Source organism: Coturnix japonica, chromosome 5, assembly GCF_054131305.1.
Source record: "Coturnix japonica strain WE chromosome 5, WE-NBRP24, whole genome shotgun sequence".
Lineage (NCBI taxonomy): Eukaryota > Metazoa > Chordata > Aves > Galliformes > Phasianidae > Coturnix > Coturnix japonica.
The window spans coordinates 55,148,250-55,164,735 of record NC_140667.1 but is presented as its reverse complement, the minus strand read 5'-3'; the positions used below and the strand labels follow the sequence as shown (position 1 = coordinate 55,164,735).

At 53.9% G+C, this 16,486-nt stretch overlaps 1 protein-coding gene across 2 annotated transcripts; it reads right to left on the bottom strand.

The window, feature by feature from the left end:
- Positions 1-653: 653 nt before the first annotated feature.
- Positions 654-14,703, bottom strand: GNG2 (G protein subunit gamma 2). 2 transcript variants are annotated; one of them, XM_015865974.3, is made up of 4 exons: positions 14,525-14,703; positions 3,897-3,963; positions 3,073-3,233; positions 654-2,553 (listed from the first exon to the last, which is right to left on the bottom strand). In XM_015865974.3, exons 3-4 carry the CDS (start codon positions 3,157-3,159, stop codon positions 2,425-2,427), a joined length of 216 nt encoding a protein of 71 aa, XP_015721460.1. In that variant the 5' UTR covers positions 3,160-3,233; positions 3,897-3,963; positions 14,525-14,703; the 3' UTR covers positions 654-2,424. The 2 variants fall into 2 exon arrangements, with proteins under 2 accessions (XP_015721460.1, XP_015721459.1); XM_015865973.3 differs by having other exon boundaries at positions 3,902-3,963.
- Between the last annotated feature and the right edge of the window lie 1,783 nt (positions 14,704-16,486).

Genomic DNA, 16,486 nt, shown 5'->3' with positions numbered 1-16,486 from the left:
GACCTTACAGCCCACCCCCATTGCGGGCTGGGTGCCCACCGTGCTCAGCTGCACTGGGCTCATGTGTGACCTCGGGCACCAGCAGGGCTGGGGTACCAGAGCTGTCTGTGCAACCTGTGCCCGTGTGTTCCTACTGCCTTGTGGGAGCTGACGACCAGCAGAGGGGATTCAGCTTCATAATACGGCTGGATATAATCCTTCATGTTCAAGATCTTGACAGTTGGATAAGATAGTCATTGCGGCATGGCCAGCACTGGGGAAGGGAAGTAGGCATGAGAGGGCAGGGCTTTGCCTTGCCTTGCCTTGCCTTGCCTTGCCTTCCTTTGCCTTGCCTTGCCTTCCTTTGCCTTGCCTTCCTTTGCCTTGCCTTCCTTTGCCTTGCCTTGCCTTCCTTTGCCTTGCCTTGCCTTCCTTTGCCTTGCCTTCCTTTGCCTTGCCTTGCCTTCCTTTGCCTTGCCTTGCCTTGCCTTGCCTTCCTTTGCCTTGCCTTGCCTTCCTTTGCCTTGCCTCGTCTTGCACTGCCCTTCTCCAGAGCCCAGACCCCACTCTCTCTCACTCCCAATCCCCCCCACAACCAGCAGGACCCAGCCCAGGTCACCCCCCCTGCAGCCTCCCGTTGCCCCCCATGCCCACACAGCATCACCACCGCAGCCTTGAAACAAATCCCAACTTTATTTCCAACGAGTACACAGACCACGCGGGACGGGGATGTGCTACACCGCGACGCCGACCTCCCCGCGCTGCCTTCCCCCCAACCCCACACCAATGGGCGGAGGGCAAATCCCACACCGATGTTCCATGGGTTTTCCCTTCCATGCCCGGGATGGAGGCAGCTGAGGGCTTTTGTATGGGGAAACGAGCCATATGTGAACGCGGCCGCATTACTCTTTGTTGATGTATTAAGAATTCCTGTTGTAAAAGATATGAGTCATTAAAAAACTTCTTACAAACCATGGCAGCGCTCAGCAGAAATTCGGCATCACAATGACCAAGACAAAGGGGTGGGGGTATTTACACGGCCCGGGAACACCACAAGCGGGGCCGGCCCCGGGCGCTCCATCCCACAGCCAACCGGAGCTAGAAAAAGAGTATGAAAAGGTAGAAAACCCAAAACACACTTGAAACGGGCTAGAAAGATTCTCAGAAAGGTACCTAAAGACTATTGCCCTCTTGGGTAGACGTGGTTTGGGGCTGATGGGGATGTGGCTTAGTGGGTGTGGCGGTGACGGGTTGGCGGTTGGGCTTAATGATCTTAGAGGTCTTTTCTAACCTCAATGATTCTATGATTTTATGGGGTTAATGCGGAGCCCAGAGTACCTTATGGGATCCCAGTGCTACTGTTGGGTGTGGAGCACTGGAGTGTCCTAGGGGCTCCTGGCAAGTCATGTCCTCACAAGCATCCAACAGCCCCATAAGGAGGCATTTTTCCCCCAAAATTCTAATGCTGGGTGATGCTGGACCTGGGGATGAGCCCTCACCCTGGCACAGGGCTGTGCGTAAACACAGCATCAGGCACTGTGGGAGCGGGGTGCTCTGGGCATCATCATCCTGGCACTCTCCCATTGCTCCAGAGGAATGGGCATGAGGATGGGCAGGAAGAGCCGGGCAGGGAGCAGGAAGAGGCACAGACGTGTGGGACAAAGGGACGGACCTAGGAAAAAGAGGCCAGCGCTGTTCTTGGAGTCTGCGGCCGTGTCCGGAGGTGCTGCAGGGGTTGGCTTTGCCATTGGCATCGCCTCCAGCATCACCTCCCGCAGCATCTCCTGCCGGCCCGTGGTGTCAGACAGAACAGAAAACCTGCAGCGGGCGAGCAGAGACCAAACCCCATGCACTACAACCAAAAGCCATCACAGAGCGCGAAGCAGCGAGCACAACACCACTCACCACGGGGCGAAGCCACCAGGCACAAGACGGGGAGCGGGGAATGGGAAAGCACGAGACCCAACACTGAGTAACATCACAGCCAGCTACAGCTATAGATCCGGCAGCTTAAATAAAAACTACACTTGGAAAGGAACCAACAACATCATTCCAAGAAGGTTACGCACATCCTTAGCGGTTACTTCTGCTCAGCACCACTCTGGTGCTTTAAATATGGAACAATCAAACGATTTTGTGAGCTGAAAAGTGACACAAATTTATTCTTTACATGAATATTCTTTTTTTTTTTCTTTTTTTTTTTTTTCTTTTTTTTCTTTCTAGGCAACTCTACAGACTTCAGATCTTTTGCCTCGCAATGTGGATCATCTTATATCCCCCAAAGGCAGCCAGATTCTTTAAACATGCACATCTCTGTAGCTTCCAGGCCGTATATTTTACTTATTTTTTTGTTTAAATTCTGTGGACTAGCAGGTCGTCCCCATTCCTAAAAACTCTACATGAGTGTTCAGGGTGGCCTGAGTGCCTGTCAGGCTCCTTGAGGCTTTACAGGATCACGCAGAAGAACTTCTTCTCTCTAAAGGGGTTTTCTGAGGCCGGGACGGGGGTCAATAGGGGATCCTCCTTGGCGTGAGCTTCGCAGTATGCCATCAGGTCTGCCGCTGCCTTGGACACCTGCAGAGAAGGAGCCGTGTGTTGGGGACAGATGGCATGGGGGACATCCTGCCTTGGGGATGGGACATTTCCTGTGGATGGAACACACTGCCTTGGGGATGGGACATCTCATCTTCTGGATGGGACATCCAGCTTTGGGGATGGGATATCCTACCTTGAATCACAGAACTGTAGAATCAGAGAATCGCTGAGGTTGGAAAAGACCACTAAGATCATCTAGTCCAACCACTGACCCATCACCACCATGCCTATTAAGCCATGTCCCTAAGCCATTCCACCATAGTGATAGAACACCCCACTGTGGGGATGGAACATCCCATCTCATGGGAACTTCTCCAGGAAATCACCTCCCACGGCTAACGAGATGACCATGGATTGGCCATGGGGCCATTGGGACAGCTGTCCTTCATACCCACCATATTCTGCCACCACATCTGATGGCTCCTGCAATATAATTCTGACCAGCACCTACCCTCACAACATCCCTCTATGTGCCCAATGGGTCCCCGGCTCCATCACCTTTATCCTGTCGATGTTGGCCTCCATCTTCAGCTGCTCCACCAGCTTGCGTGCCTGTGCTATGCTTGCGGTGTTGTTGCTGGCCATCGGCACGCCGGGCACACCCCGGTCAGGCAGCAGGCAGGAGCGGGGATGGGGGCTCAGCACAGAGCCTGGAATCCCTGAAATCCCAAAAAGCAGTTTGGTGGGGCTGTATCTGGGGCGTGGAGGTATTAGAGCTGGGCCATATGAGTATGGGTGTGAGGGGAAGAGATGCAGACCAGCATTAGCTTTGCATTTGGGCAAGGGCTGAAAGCCACCATCCTCTGTGGATGTCACTGCTGGAATGGAGATTCCCTATTAGCAACACTGAGGGGATGCTGGGGCATTACAAGAAAGGCTGCAGTGCAACAAAGCAGAAGGAAACAGGTGAGCTCAAGGTCTGCCCCTGCCTCCCCCAGCCACATGCCTCTGGACCAGTGGCTTTTGGGATAGCCGGGGGTGTTTGGGGTGGCCGTAGGTGTTGCAGGGTGGCTGTGCAGAGCTGCTTCGCTCCATCCCTGCTACCAGGATGCCAAACAGGATGCAGGAGTTTCCTATTGCTCAAGATTTCCACCCCAGATGAATGAGGGATGATCAGCGTGGCCATGCCAGCTCCACAGTGGATGTTTTTCCATATACCCCATGTAACCCATATGCCCTATATACCCTGTATAAACTATATGCCATATAACGTATATACCACATACAGCCTACATGCTCTACTCTCTGGCAGCCCCAGCCAAGCTCCCAGCACCACCCTCCCTCCCAGCACCCAGTGCTCAGTGTGGGCAGCATTGCTTTACCAAACCTGGGTCTCACTGGTGCTGGCTGTCCTTAGGGCAACAGCTGCTCCGCTTCGGTGTTGGACACCTTTACAGAGAGAGGGAAATGGAGAGAAATTAGAAACCAAGCTGCTCAGATGGCTGCAGTGATACCTTTGATTCTGATCCCAGGGAGGGCGCAGGGCTTCCTTCCGCCTCCCAGCAGTTCCTGGGGACAGACCACAGTGACACTCAGCGTGTGGTGAGACTTTTCAGCACAGGAAGAGGTTTCAGGTCAGCAGGCAAATATCTGGGCTGCTGGCAAGCGGGGCCCTGGCTGCTTCCCAGCAGAACCAGCAGGAACTCCCCAAGCTCTCTTTTCCCTAAGGGCTCTGTACCTCGTGCCAGCAGTGGCACAGAGCGATGGGCTCAATGGCACCGCATGGGGACAGCGATGCTGCCGCGCATCTGCAGCGCAGTGCGTCTGGATAATAGGATTCCTGTCTTACAGACTGCAGGTTAATGAGTAAGGATGGTGTTCGATTTCCATGCTAATTATGTTTATGCTGTACAGTACCTGGATATTGTCTCTTTCAGGCTCTGGGCTGTGATTACAGCTCAGGCTCTTGGGTTGATTTGATGCCTGGGCACTGTGCAGAGGGGCTGTGGGCTATTTACTGCACAGCACTGCAGAATTTCTTCTCTGTAGGAGCTGACAGGTGTTGGCACAGCTGCCCAGCAGTGCTGGGCTCACCATGCCTGGAGGTGCTCCAGCGCCGTGGGGATGTGGCACTGAGGGACGTGGGCAGTGGGCACAGTGGGGTGGGCTGGGGTTGGGCTTGGGGATCTTAGAGGTCTTTTCCAACCTGAATGATTCCATGATTCTGCATTTTGCAAAGCTGCTGGTGTCCCAAGCAGGGATGCTGCTGCCTTTGAGATGCAACCCAGTGCAAAATGTGCTGTCAGACAGCCCATTCTGCAGTGAAAGTCACCAATTTAAGGTATTCAAACTCAATACTCGCCATTAAAGTGCTGTGTTTTGAGCACTGTTATTGCCCAATGCCCAATGTGGCACTGAAATCACCAAACGGCAGCTCATAGGTCAGAGGCACAACAGCAAAGTAAGAAAGAAATTAAAGGGTGAAAATGAGCCTGTTTCCATTGGAACAGTTTTGTTATCATGCCAGTAGCAGACAGGCACAAGGTGTGACAAGTTGGGGGCCAGCCCTGATGCCATCAGTGTGTCCATACCCAGGGTCTGGTGCCAACCCTGTTCTGAGCTCCCATCACTGGAATGGAGGGGGCAGAGAACTCACTGCCCCTTGTTCATTGCAGGAGAGTTGAACCAGATGACCTTTACATGTCCATTCTAACTCAAATGATCCTATGATTCCATGACCTGAGCCCTGTGTGGCCCTATTTCACCCCAAGAGCAGCACTGGTATCAAATGATGTGCATCGCATGGGCTGAGGCACAAGAGGGAGCTTCCCAGTGAGTTCTGTCCTCCAAAACTGGAGCATAGAGGGAGGTTCCCAGTGAGTTTTCTCCTCTGAAATCAATGCATGGAATGAAGAGCATCACTGTTGGATGTGGCTCCGTAGGGAGCAATGCTCTGGTCCACCCATCTGTGACCACAAAGTCAAAACCTCCTCTATAGGGCACATATGGAGGTGATGGAACAGGATAGCAGTGCATCCCATCCCAGGCAGCTCAGGAGAAGCAGAGCACAGGGCTGAATGCAGACATGAACCAGAGCATGGGGCAGACCCACCCCGAGCATTTTGGGAGCCCTGCTCAGGAGCCTTCCCTTTCACCTTTGTGGATCCCATGGGTGGTACATGGAAGTAAGAATCTCAGGCTGTTATTTTCTCACACGTGCCCTAAAAGTCAAAAAGAGAAGGGAAACTGAAAGCAACCTCAACTTCCTTTTATTCTCTTTTTTTCTTTCTTTAATTGTTTTCTTAAGAGATGATGAGGGTGAAAGGACATTTCCCAGAGCAGGAGGGAGCCCCCAGGAGCTGCTGCCCTTCCAGCAGCCAGGAAAAGGAAACACACTGTGTTTGGGGGAGGAAAAACAGCAAAGCATAAATCATGGAATCATAGAACCACGGAACCGCAGGATGGCTTGGGATGGAAGGAACCCTAAAGACCACCCCGTTCCCACCTCTGCAAGCAGCCGTTGGCCTCTATCCTATAAGGGGATGTAAAGACAGTCCAAAAGAGATAACAAACGCTCTCTGCTGCTGGCGTTTTATTTTCATGCTTGTGTTTTATTGTTATGCAGCTGGCCAGGGAAGAGAACACGCAGCTTTGGAAACTTCCTACAAACATTGACGCTGCCCGGAAAAAACAGCAGTGCCCCAGCTGCAAAGCAGCAGCTTCTCCTGGCCCTGCCCCAACATGACATGTGTCCCATCAGGGGACATCTTCACATGGGTCACACTCCTGGATTTCTCCCCCCTGGGTCCCTCACAGCATTGGGGAAGTGGTGGTTGAGGCTGAGAGCTGCATCGCCCACCCCTCTCAGTCGGGCAGCCTCTTATTTTAGGGGAGATTTAAACTGGACGTGAGGAAAGGGTGTTTGCAATAAGGGAGGTGAGGCACTGGCACAGGTTGCCCTGAGAGATGGTCAGGCTGGATGGGGCTGGGGGGGGGCCCTGCTCACTGCAGAGGAGTGGGGCCAGATGGTCTTTAAGAGTCCCTTCCAACCCAGACCAGACTATGAGCCTCTTTTCCATGGCAGAAGTTCTGCTGTGGGGCAGACCCTGAGTCACTGTTTTACTCCAGCATTATCCAGTGCATCCCACAGCCTGGCCACTGCCTGAGCTGGGGGTTTCTGGCCTATCTGGTTTTCTTTGGGAACAAGAGACATCAGAACCCCTCATTTCAAAGCTTCATTTCTACCATGGGGATACCACTAGAAAACTTATATCACTCATTCATTAGAGTAGACATCACATCAGTGAGTTCTTGGTCCTTTCACTTCTTGACGCCATCACCTAAAGAACTCAAGCTGACCTTAAAATACATTCAGCTTGCTCAGAAATCCCAGCTTCCAACTTGTCCCACAGCTCTCAAGTACTTCCCAGAATCAAGACACAGGCATTAATGGGAGCTGCAAAGCAGGGCTTGAAATGAGGGCACAGACCTGGGGTGCCACGACACAAACTTGTTCCTTTTTACATCACCTTTTGGCCCAGAGAAGCCCTGCTGTGCTGTGGGAGCCTTGCTGCTGTCTCCAATGACTTCACCCAAATCAAACCTTTATTGGAGTTTTATTTTAAGTAACAGCCACACGGAACCTAATAAACCCTTCCAGCCGCTGGGAATTGCCCCGAGGGTTGCATCAGCACAGAAACAACCCCATTAACCATCCCTTTAGCTTCAGACCCCTCCGGAATTACCTTAGACTGCTTTAATTAGGTATTCACGCTACGAAAGAATGAATTAATTAGTGATAAGCACCTGAACCACATTACTCATAAGGAACTATTTCAAGCTTCAAATACATCAAACAGGTCACACTCTATCCTCTACGGTGGAGCAAAGCCCCAGTACTGCTGAGCCCTGCTCCTCCCCCCATCCCTGCTCCATCACTATCAAGGTAGGAGGCAGGGAGATGGTTTTCCCTTCTTTCCCCTTTGTTTTCTTGCTCCTTCTCTTTCTTCTCTCTTATTTTTTAAGCATCCCCAGCACTGCAAGCAGGTGCATTTAAGACCCACCACACAAGCAACCCTTGGATGTAGCTGAGATTTGCTCCATTTTGTGTATAAGCTGTGGGGTAAATCTCTCCTTGGCTAACCTGCAAATGCAAGATAGCTGCTGCAGAGTTTGCTGATGGCAGATCCTAAGCAGCAAGAGGAGGATCGCCATGGAACACGGGTGATTGTAGCAGGCTTCCAATTGAGGGTGGAAGAAAGGAAAACAGGAAAAATAAATCCCCGTGCTTTTATAATCCGTGATGCTGAAAAATGCTCGATGGCACTGAAACCCAAGGAGTACACAGAGCTGTTTCCCATGGACAACTGGTGTTGCAAATGGGGTCAGCGGGGCTGGTGAGCCTGAAGTAGGTGGGCCGCTGCTGCTGCTCCTTGTCTGACCCACATTGCCTCCGTTCCACAGCACTTCTGCTGCTGGGCTCTGCTTGCTGCAGCCTCCAGCAAAAGCAGAAAGTGATTGCAGGGCAGCCTGCACACCTGGGCCCCTTCTGATGCAAGCAGCGGGCTCAGCTGGGGCAGCGGTTGCTGGGGCAAAGGTTTTGGGTCTCAGCACATCCATCAGCCCCAAGATGCAGCATCTCAGTTTTTCCCCCAGTCCCTGCAGCAGCCCATTTTCCCCTTGAAATGCACACAAAGCATTTTCTCCTTTGTTGAAACCCAGGTTTTCTCACAGTGTTATTGACAATAATCTGCCGGAAACGCCGAGCCGCCGCCGCCGCGTTCCTGCCACACTTCCTGCTGAGTCAATGCGCTGCATGTGACACCAAACATCATTCTTGCTGCGTCGTGAAGTGACACATACTTAGCAAACACTGTTATTGCGCAGACAGAAGAAGAAAACCACCCAAGAGCTACTTGCTGGGGCGGTGGTTTCACATTTGCAATACAAAGCATTGAAAAAAAAAAAAAGGAAAGGGAAAATGCAAAGCCAAAGAATATATGTGAAACTCTGAGCAAAGCAGAGCAAGGAGGCATTTCCCACACAGCTCACCCTTTCATCTGTCACTCCTCCATCTGTCATCCATCGTTCCCTCCATCATCCATCCACATCTCCATCCTTGCCCCCATCATCCATCCATCCATCCATCCATCCATCCATCCATCCATTCATCTCTCTGTCATCCCTCCATCCTTCCATTTGTCCATCATCCATCCCTCCCTCCGTCCATCCATCCGTCCCTCCCTCCATCTCTCCATCCATCCATCCATCCATCCATCCATCCATCCATCCATCCATCCATCCCTCCATCCATCTCTCCATCCCTCCATCCATCCCTCCATCTATCCATCCCCTATCTCTCCATCCATCCCTCCATCATCCATCCATCCATCCATCCATCCATCCATCCATCCATCCATCCATCCCCTATCTCTCAATCCATCTACCCGTCCCTCCCCCCCTCCCTCCTTCCTTACTTCCATCCCTCCATCCCACCCTGCAGTGGGGATGAAGACATATGATGAATGCGCAGCAGGATGGGACCCCCAGCTCTCACCCTGGCCTTTCTGCACACCCCACATCCATCAGTTATTCCACTCCATGCCCACTCCCATCTCTTTAACCACTCAGAACAACCTGCAGCCACTGCATTTCAGCTTTTCCTTCCCACTGGCTCCTCATCACCCGCCTTGCTGCTGCTCCCTGTATCGCTGCCAGCCTGAGCTGCAGAAACCACTGAAGCCAGCTGCTCTTTTGCAAGCTGGGCTTCATCTATGTGTAGGATGGAGGAGCAGCATCCCTTCCCAGCCAGACTAAGTTTTGCAGCCATTAACGGGAGCATTTACACAAGGCTCAGATGTAGGCTCAAAACCCATCAGCTTGTCCCTTGTTTGCTGTCTGTGCCTCCTGGGGGTGGCTGCGTTCCCCCTCCGGCATCAGCCAGGAAGCAGCAGACATGGATCCAACCCCCGGTGAGGACGCCAGGCTGAGCAGCAATTATATTAAATCAGCTGATAAATAATGCAACGTATTTTGATGGTACCAGCACTGCGAGCACCGCACAAACACCATCACAGTATTAAAAATACAATGGATGGAGCACAAACAGGCCAGCACTGAATAACTGGACATAAAGCCCTTTGGAAATGCTGTCCTTGGGGCAGCTTGGAGCACAGGTCCTGAGGCCAACAGCTCTTCATAGGTCCTACCCAGGCCATGGGCTCACATAAGACCCTGTCGATGCTCAAACCTTCCCAGCAGAAGAGCTCCTCCAGGTGCAGACGCAGTCCTAGAGCTGAGTAGTTTTTACATGTTGTGGAGGGCTGATGTCCCCAAAGGACCCAAACAAAGGGGTAGATGCCCCCAGAACGCATGTAGAGCTGTGTGGAGAAGACTTGGACAGGTTTCCCTGTGCCACAAAAGGAAAGCGGCTGTTGGTATGATCCTGAAACCTCATGGACTCACAGTGGGTGGACCAGAAAACTCCAGCCTGAATCAGTGAATCATAGAAACACTGAATATTCTGCACCGGAAGGGACACCCTTGAGGTCCGTTCCAATTCAGTCCATTTTATGATTCTAGGAAAACGAAGGGGCAGATCCTTGGGCAGCTCTTCCCACAGCCAGCTGCTCTTGGGCCAACACATCCCAGCCTGGCAGAAGCCAAAATCTCAGTTGGAGTTCCTTGCCGCAGCACAGCATCCCAGCACCACCATCATTCACCCTTTGGCCTGACATCCATTTACAAACCAGCACAATCCTTCCACAGAATCATTCATGTTGGAAAAGACCTCTGAGATCTCCAAACCCAAGCTCAGGCCACCCCTCCATGCCCACTGACCATGTATCTCAGTGCCACATCTCCATGTTTCTTGCAGACAGTGACCCCACCTCTTTCTCTCCCCATCCAGCCCCAGTCAAAACGGATCAAAGCCAAGAGCCAATGTTAACCATAAAACAAGGCACGATGTGTCAGCAGAGCATCCTGCAGAGCCAAAGCCTCCATCTAAACAGTGTGACTGTGGGGTGGGTTTTGCATGGCTAATGGGACCCCAGGAGGGAGCACGGACATCCCAAAGTGTGTGTGTGTGTGTGTGGAGCCAATGTGACCATGAGAGGCTGCAGTCACAGAAGCACCCGGCATAGTGCTGTGTGAGAGATGCTGCGTGGAGGTGGTGAGAGGTTCCATGAGATAAGAAGGAAGAGAAGGAAATGTCATGAGTTGCACTGCCAAGCAGCTACAGAGGGAACCTGCTCACCTGATGGACTCTGTGCAGCTCCTGGTGCATTCAGGGCATGCTTCAGGACTCCCCAGAGCTGCTCAAAGGCAATTCCCAAGGTAACCCCCTTGGACAGACACCACTACCCAGCTCAAAATCCAGGTACGGAGAATGCCTCCCATTGCTTTGTGCCTCGGGGGGCTCAGATGTGCTGGTGTTCCTCCAAGAGGACCCAGGAAGGTTTGGAAACAGTGATGCAATGATCCCAGAGGATGGGAAAGCACCCAGACCCTACAGTGCCATGGGGCCTGGGTACCAACCTCCAGCATCCTATCCTGCACCTCGCTTCTCTCCTTCTTGCTGCAGCCAATTCCCTACAAAACCACCATAAATGTGGCTGAACCTCTCACTTCTGATAGAGAATGGCCTAAGAAGCACAATACTCCAACACTGCCATGGACACCCTGCCTGCCCTTGGGGCCCCATGTCTATGGGTTGAGCCATGGGCCATTGGTTGGGGCATGGGACATGAGTTGAGACATGGGTTGGGCATTGGGCAAGGGATATTGCGTGGGATATGGGACGTGGGTTGGAACACGGGATATTGGTTGGGACACGGGACATGGTTTGGGACATGAGGACTGATGCAACTGCAGAATCTGTCCCTATTCCCACCACTGAAGAAGCACAGCTTTCCCAACACAGCAGCACTGACACGACAGCGCTGACAAGCCCTATAATTAGTGCCATGAATCCATCCGGGCGCTGTCAGCGTGTTCCCCAACGTGCCAGCCAGGGAAGCGCCCGCACCGAGGAGCTGATCCCATTCTTCAACTCCAGGCACATCTCCCTTGAGCAGAACTGCTCATGGCTCATCTCCCTGCAAGGCTCCAGCCCTCAGCTTTGCAGTGATGGAGCTTTGCAGCCCCAGGAGGGAGGATGCTGCAGCAGGAGCGGTGCAGGGCAGCGTGCAGGGGATGAGGCAGCAGCACAGCAGGGTCTGCCAGGAGCTGCAGTGGGAATATCCTGTGCTGGGATGGGTTATTTTTCCCCATTGCTTGTGTTGCATGGCATTCATTGCTCAGGATGCTTGATGAGCTCTGAAGGCACAGGGAGCCGGGTTATAACCTCTCGTACAGACCCAGGAAGAGCAGCTCCCGGGGAGCATTGCAGAAGGCACAGAGCTAACTTTCCTTCCCATGCGAGGAGGGCACTAAGCCTGTTAAATCGAGACAGCAGCTCAGCTCAAGGAGCTGATCCTCTGAGCACAGTGTGCTGCCTCAAACCATGCACAGGCACCGCGGTGCTGCTCCTTCCCCAGCTGAAGCACAGCCAGACCGGCATCAGTGCCCCCACGCACACGGCTGGGGGTGGAGGGGGCCCCTCACGGTGCCCTTTAAACCCAGCGTGGCTGCCACTCCCTGCATCTCACCCAGCTGCTGCTGCCCAAGAGCTGTCAGCGCTGTAACCAACACGCGGCAAGGTGGGGAGGTGTAAGGTCTGGTGTAAGGTTTGGTGCGATGCCATTCCAGGGCTATTTTCTTTTTGTTATTTTTTTTTTCCCCACTCAGTATGTGGAGAAAACAATTTTGGCTGCACGAAATGGAGGAGATGCGTTATTTCAGACCTCATCCTTTGCACATGTAGCTCACACGGGGACACTCTGCATTGCACCCCATGGCCCAGGCTGCAGCATCCCGCTGCCTCCCCAGCCATCCCACCCGCTGCCGCCCAGAGGGATGAAACAGTCAGGAAAGAAGCTGAGAAGCAAGAAAATGACCCCCACAGCCCGGTTCCTTTGCTCTCCTCTCCCACTTGTGCGTGCCCTGAGCACACGCTCTGATCCCACTCCAGGCACAAGGAGACGTCCTGCTGAGCACCGACACAACTCATGCCAAAAATGATGCTTTTCCCACGGCCATTCCCTGATTCCTAACCCCAAAATGGAGATGGGAAGGCCCAGATATGACCCCTTGTGGGAACCACTGTGGGATTGGGCTCCATAGCCTCCCAGCAGAGCTGATGGGGCCAGGCAGCATTTGTAGGGCTGCGGGTTGGGTGCCGCCTCTCCAGTCCCAATTGCTATGGAAACTGCGTGCGCGGCGCTGCCTTCCCTCCTCCCATGACTCACGGGTTTTCAAAGGGAGAAGTGGTGCCTCGGCCGCTGCTGTTTTGAGGCCAAAGCAGCAAAATCCAGGCGGGTGCATCTGTGGGGCTGGATGGAAGGCAGCGCCGTGCTGTGCCAAGTTGGCAACGTCGCCACGCACTGAGCTCCAGCGTTGGGTGGTGGAGGTGTTGGCTGGGTTGGGGATGGGCAACAATCCTCAACAATTGGGTTTCTCCAGCATCTCTACCCGCATTGCTCTGGGATGCCATACCCTGACCCCAAAGAGCACAATGCCAGCCCCTGGGGCTGGGGATCCAGATGGAACTGAGATTGCCATGCTTGTGTCACAGGTGGCAGCTGGCAGCATGCTGCTGGTAAGCAAGCAAAGGGATAGAAATGGCAAGAAAAGCCCTAAAATGGGTGTGAAGGGAACAGCCTGAGCCCATAGGCCACGGTATGGGGTGGGAAAACAACGCCCAGAGCACCTCTGAGCATCCTCCCAGAGAAAGACTTCACCCCGGGGCTTTCCTGGCAATAATTAATTGAGTCATATTTCAATCCAGCCAGAGGCCATATGGCAGAAAAGAGGATTAGCATCGCAGGCTCCAGCTGCATGGAGGGAAATCCAGTTAGAAGGAAAAATCCCCCGTGCTTGGGCCCAGCCTGGTGCCAAGGGGACATGCCCCGGCCCTGGGCAGTGCAATGGGGATCTGGGGTCTGTCCAGTGGGAAACAAACAATAGGGCAAACCCACAAGCACTGCACACAAGGGTACAATGACAGGGGATAATGCTGCCCTACATTCCCACCCCATTACCATTGGGGCAGCACACCCTGAGTTTGTCAGGGACTCATTAGCAATAAGTGGGGAGCTAAAATTCAAGTTTTTCCTTCATTATAAATCCATTTTCCTGCACGAAGGCTGAAGTTTGGGGCTGGATTCCTCTCCCTCTGGAACGCGGAACCTCGGACCATTTTTATGATTCCATTCTATGATTCCCCAGTCCCTGGGCACAGCAGGGAGCTGCCTGGGCACACGGTGCCTTTGCCATGGTTACTTTTCCTTAGACCTCTCAGAGCTGTGCTGCTTCCTGCTGCATGGCCACCACGGGGAAAATCCGAACTCCCATTGAAATCCCAGCCATTGAGAGAACGGGGGTGGTGGGGTGGGGCAGCAGGTGGGGATGGGGCGCCCCAAGTACCCCCTCCCTAAGCCACGGTGGGGGCAGATCCATCCCAGCAAGAGAGATTTGGGGCAGGGAAAGCCCTTTGCAGGGGGTGGGAGAGGGAGAGAAAAAATAAAAAGGAGAACACTACGTCTCATTCATCCCGAGAAAAAGCCGTTCATGTGATGGCAAATCAGTTGATTAAGTGAGGATCAGCCCCCGTAGAGCTTTGCTGGGGGCTGAGCGCCGGGGCAGGCACCATCCCTGCAGCACCCATTGGTGTTGGGGCTATGGGCGGTGCAGGGTGTCGGGGTCCCCATGGGGTAAGCAGCAAAGGCAGTGACGGGGTGATGCAAGCCGGGGGCTGGGGTGACAGGATCGCCTTTGGAGGGGTAATAAGCAGGGAGCGCTTTGGGGCCCGAGGGATGCTGCTGCCATGGGATCGCCCCGATGCGCGCTGTTCGTGCGCGCCCGGCGCCCCCCAGCCCCGCTCCCATCGCCCCCCCGGCTCTCCCCGTACCTGCGGGCGGTGCTGCCCCGGCTCTCCCCGCGGGGCGGCGGCGGTCGGACGGACGGACGGAGGGATGGATGGAGGGATGGATGGAGAAGGGATGCGGGCTGGAGGCAGAGGGGCGGTCAGCAGCAGCCCGGAGCGGCGAGTCCCCACCCAGCTTTGTCTGCGCTCATCCCTCTGCCTACAGGAAGCGGCTCGGCCCCGACTTCCTCCTCCTCCTCCTCCTCCTCCCGCTGCTGCTGCTCTCCCTCCTGTCCCCTCCCCTTCTCCTCACCCCGAGCCCCCTCTCCTCCCCGATCCCCGTTTTCTGCAGCCCTGGGCCGCCCTCCTCCTCCTCCTGCCCCACCTCCCTCCCCCTGCCCCACACCAACCCCACTGTGCGCCCACCCCGCTCCCTGCAGCCCCATCACACAACCACATCCTTCCCCCAAACCACCCCTGCAACCCATCCCACCTTCCTGCATCCCCATAACACTCCCTGCATCCCCTCACACCCCCTTCGTCCCTGACACACCCCTGCACCTTATCACACACCCACACCTTATCACATCCCTTTCCCTGCCATCACCCCCTTTTGAAACCCCATCACACCACATTCTGCACCCCACCAACCTCCAGCCCTTCCCTCTATTGCCCCCACACCTCCCTGGATCCCCTCTTTCCCCCCTCCGAGGGCTCCTCAGCCCCCCCAAGCCCTTTCCAACCCCTTAAGTCCCACACCAGCCCCTACTTGTACCTCCAGCAATTCCTTATTTTACATACTTTTTTTTAGTATTTAAGCCCTGATTCCCAGATTTTAGGATTAGGATCTGTTTTAGGGTTTGGGGAGCTGGTCGGCTTCTTTAGAAGATCATTCATTCCCTCCATCCACACCCCAAAATGACCTCCAACACCCTGGATGTGGGTTCACCTCAGGTGCCTCGGGCTGAGTTTTGGGATGCACTTGATGAGCTCTCTTGTTAAACCCACAACCCCCGTTATTAACCCATAACCCCTGTTATTAAACCCATAACCCCCATTATTAATCCATAACCCTCTTTATCAAACCCATAACAGGGTAGTGGGTTTCACATAGTCTCCCCATGCACATTTCCTGGAAGGAGAGGCAATGAGCTGCGGGAAAACGGGCTTCTCCATTTCCACAGTGATGCCCCATGGCTGATTGCTGAGGTTGAATAACCACTGGTCAAGGCTGGGGCTGCCCCCAGCAGCACCCAATGGTGCCCCCCAGCAGGAGACCCCAATGAGAAGCACCCAAGCAGCAAAGCTAAACTAGCACTGCCGCGGCGTTTTTGCCTTTTTAAAGTGCGTTTCTTTTCTCTTGGCTTCCAAATGGTTCACATTCCAAGCGCTTCTAAGTTGGATGTTGGGTGGGAATCATTATTTTTTTTTAACTTGGAATCAGCTTTTCCCTATGGCTGATTGTGGTTGTAACCAGTTCCACGCCGACCCACTCGGCTGGGTTTGATGCACGCAGTTATTGCCATCCCTCCTGCCAGGGAGGTGGCATTTGCACGTCGTCAAGCTGCTGATCTCAAATCCTCAGCCAGCCGGGCTGCCAGAATGATGACAGGAGATGCCAAGTCTGGAATGGAGGCAACTGGAGACGGAATGTGAGCTGCTCTGTGACAGCAAGAACTTGTGGAAGTGTCAAACTGGCAGCTGGGACGTGAGAGCATCCCAAAGAGTGCGCTGGTGTGAGGCTGCATGGGGCGGAAATGGGAAGAGCCCTCTCCATAGGGTTGTGAAGGAGCGATAGGGAAAAGCTGTCAGATGTCATAGAATCACAGGATCACAGAATGGCCTGGGTTGCAAAGGCCCACAGTGCTCATCCAGCTCCAACCCCCTGCTGTGTGCAGGGTCACCAACCAGCAGCCCAGGCTGCCCAGAGCCACATCCAGCCTGGCCTTGAATGCCTGCAGGGATGGGGCATCCACAGCCTCCTTGGGCAACCTGCTCCATGTCATC

Bases quoted from the DNA above. Each gene is read 5' to 3' on its own strand.
- GNG2 (XM_015865974.3), bottom strand. From the start codon at position 3,159: ATGGCCAGCAACAACACCGCAAGCATAGCACAGGCACGCAAGCTGGTG. The intron at 2,554-3,072 runs GTGATGGAGCCG...CCTTCTCTGCAG, and splicing joins CCAACATCGACAGGATAAAG to GTGTCCAAGGCAGCGGCAGA.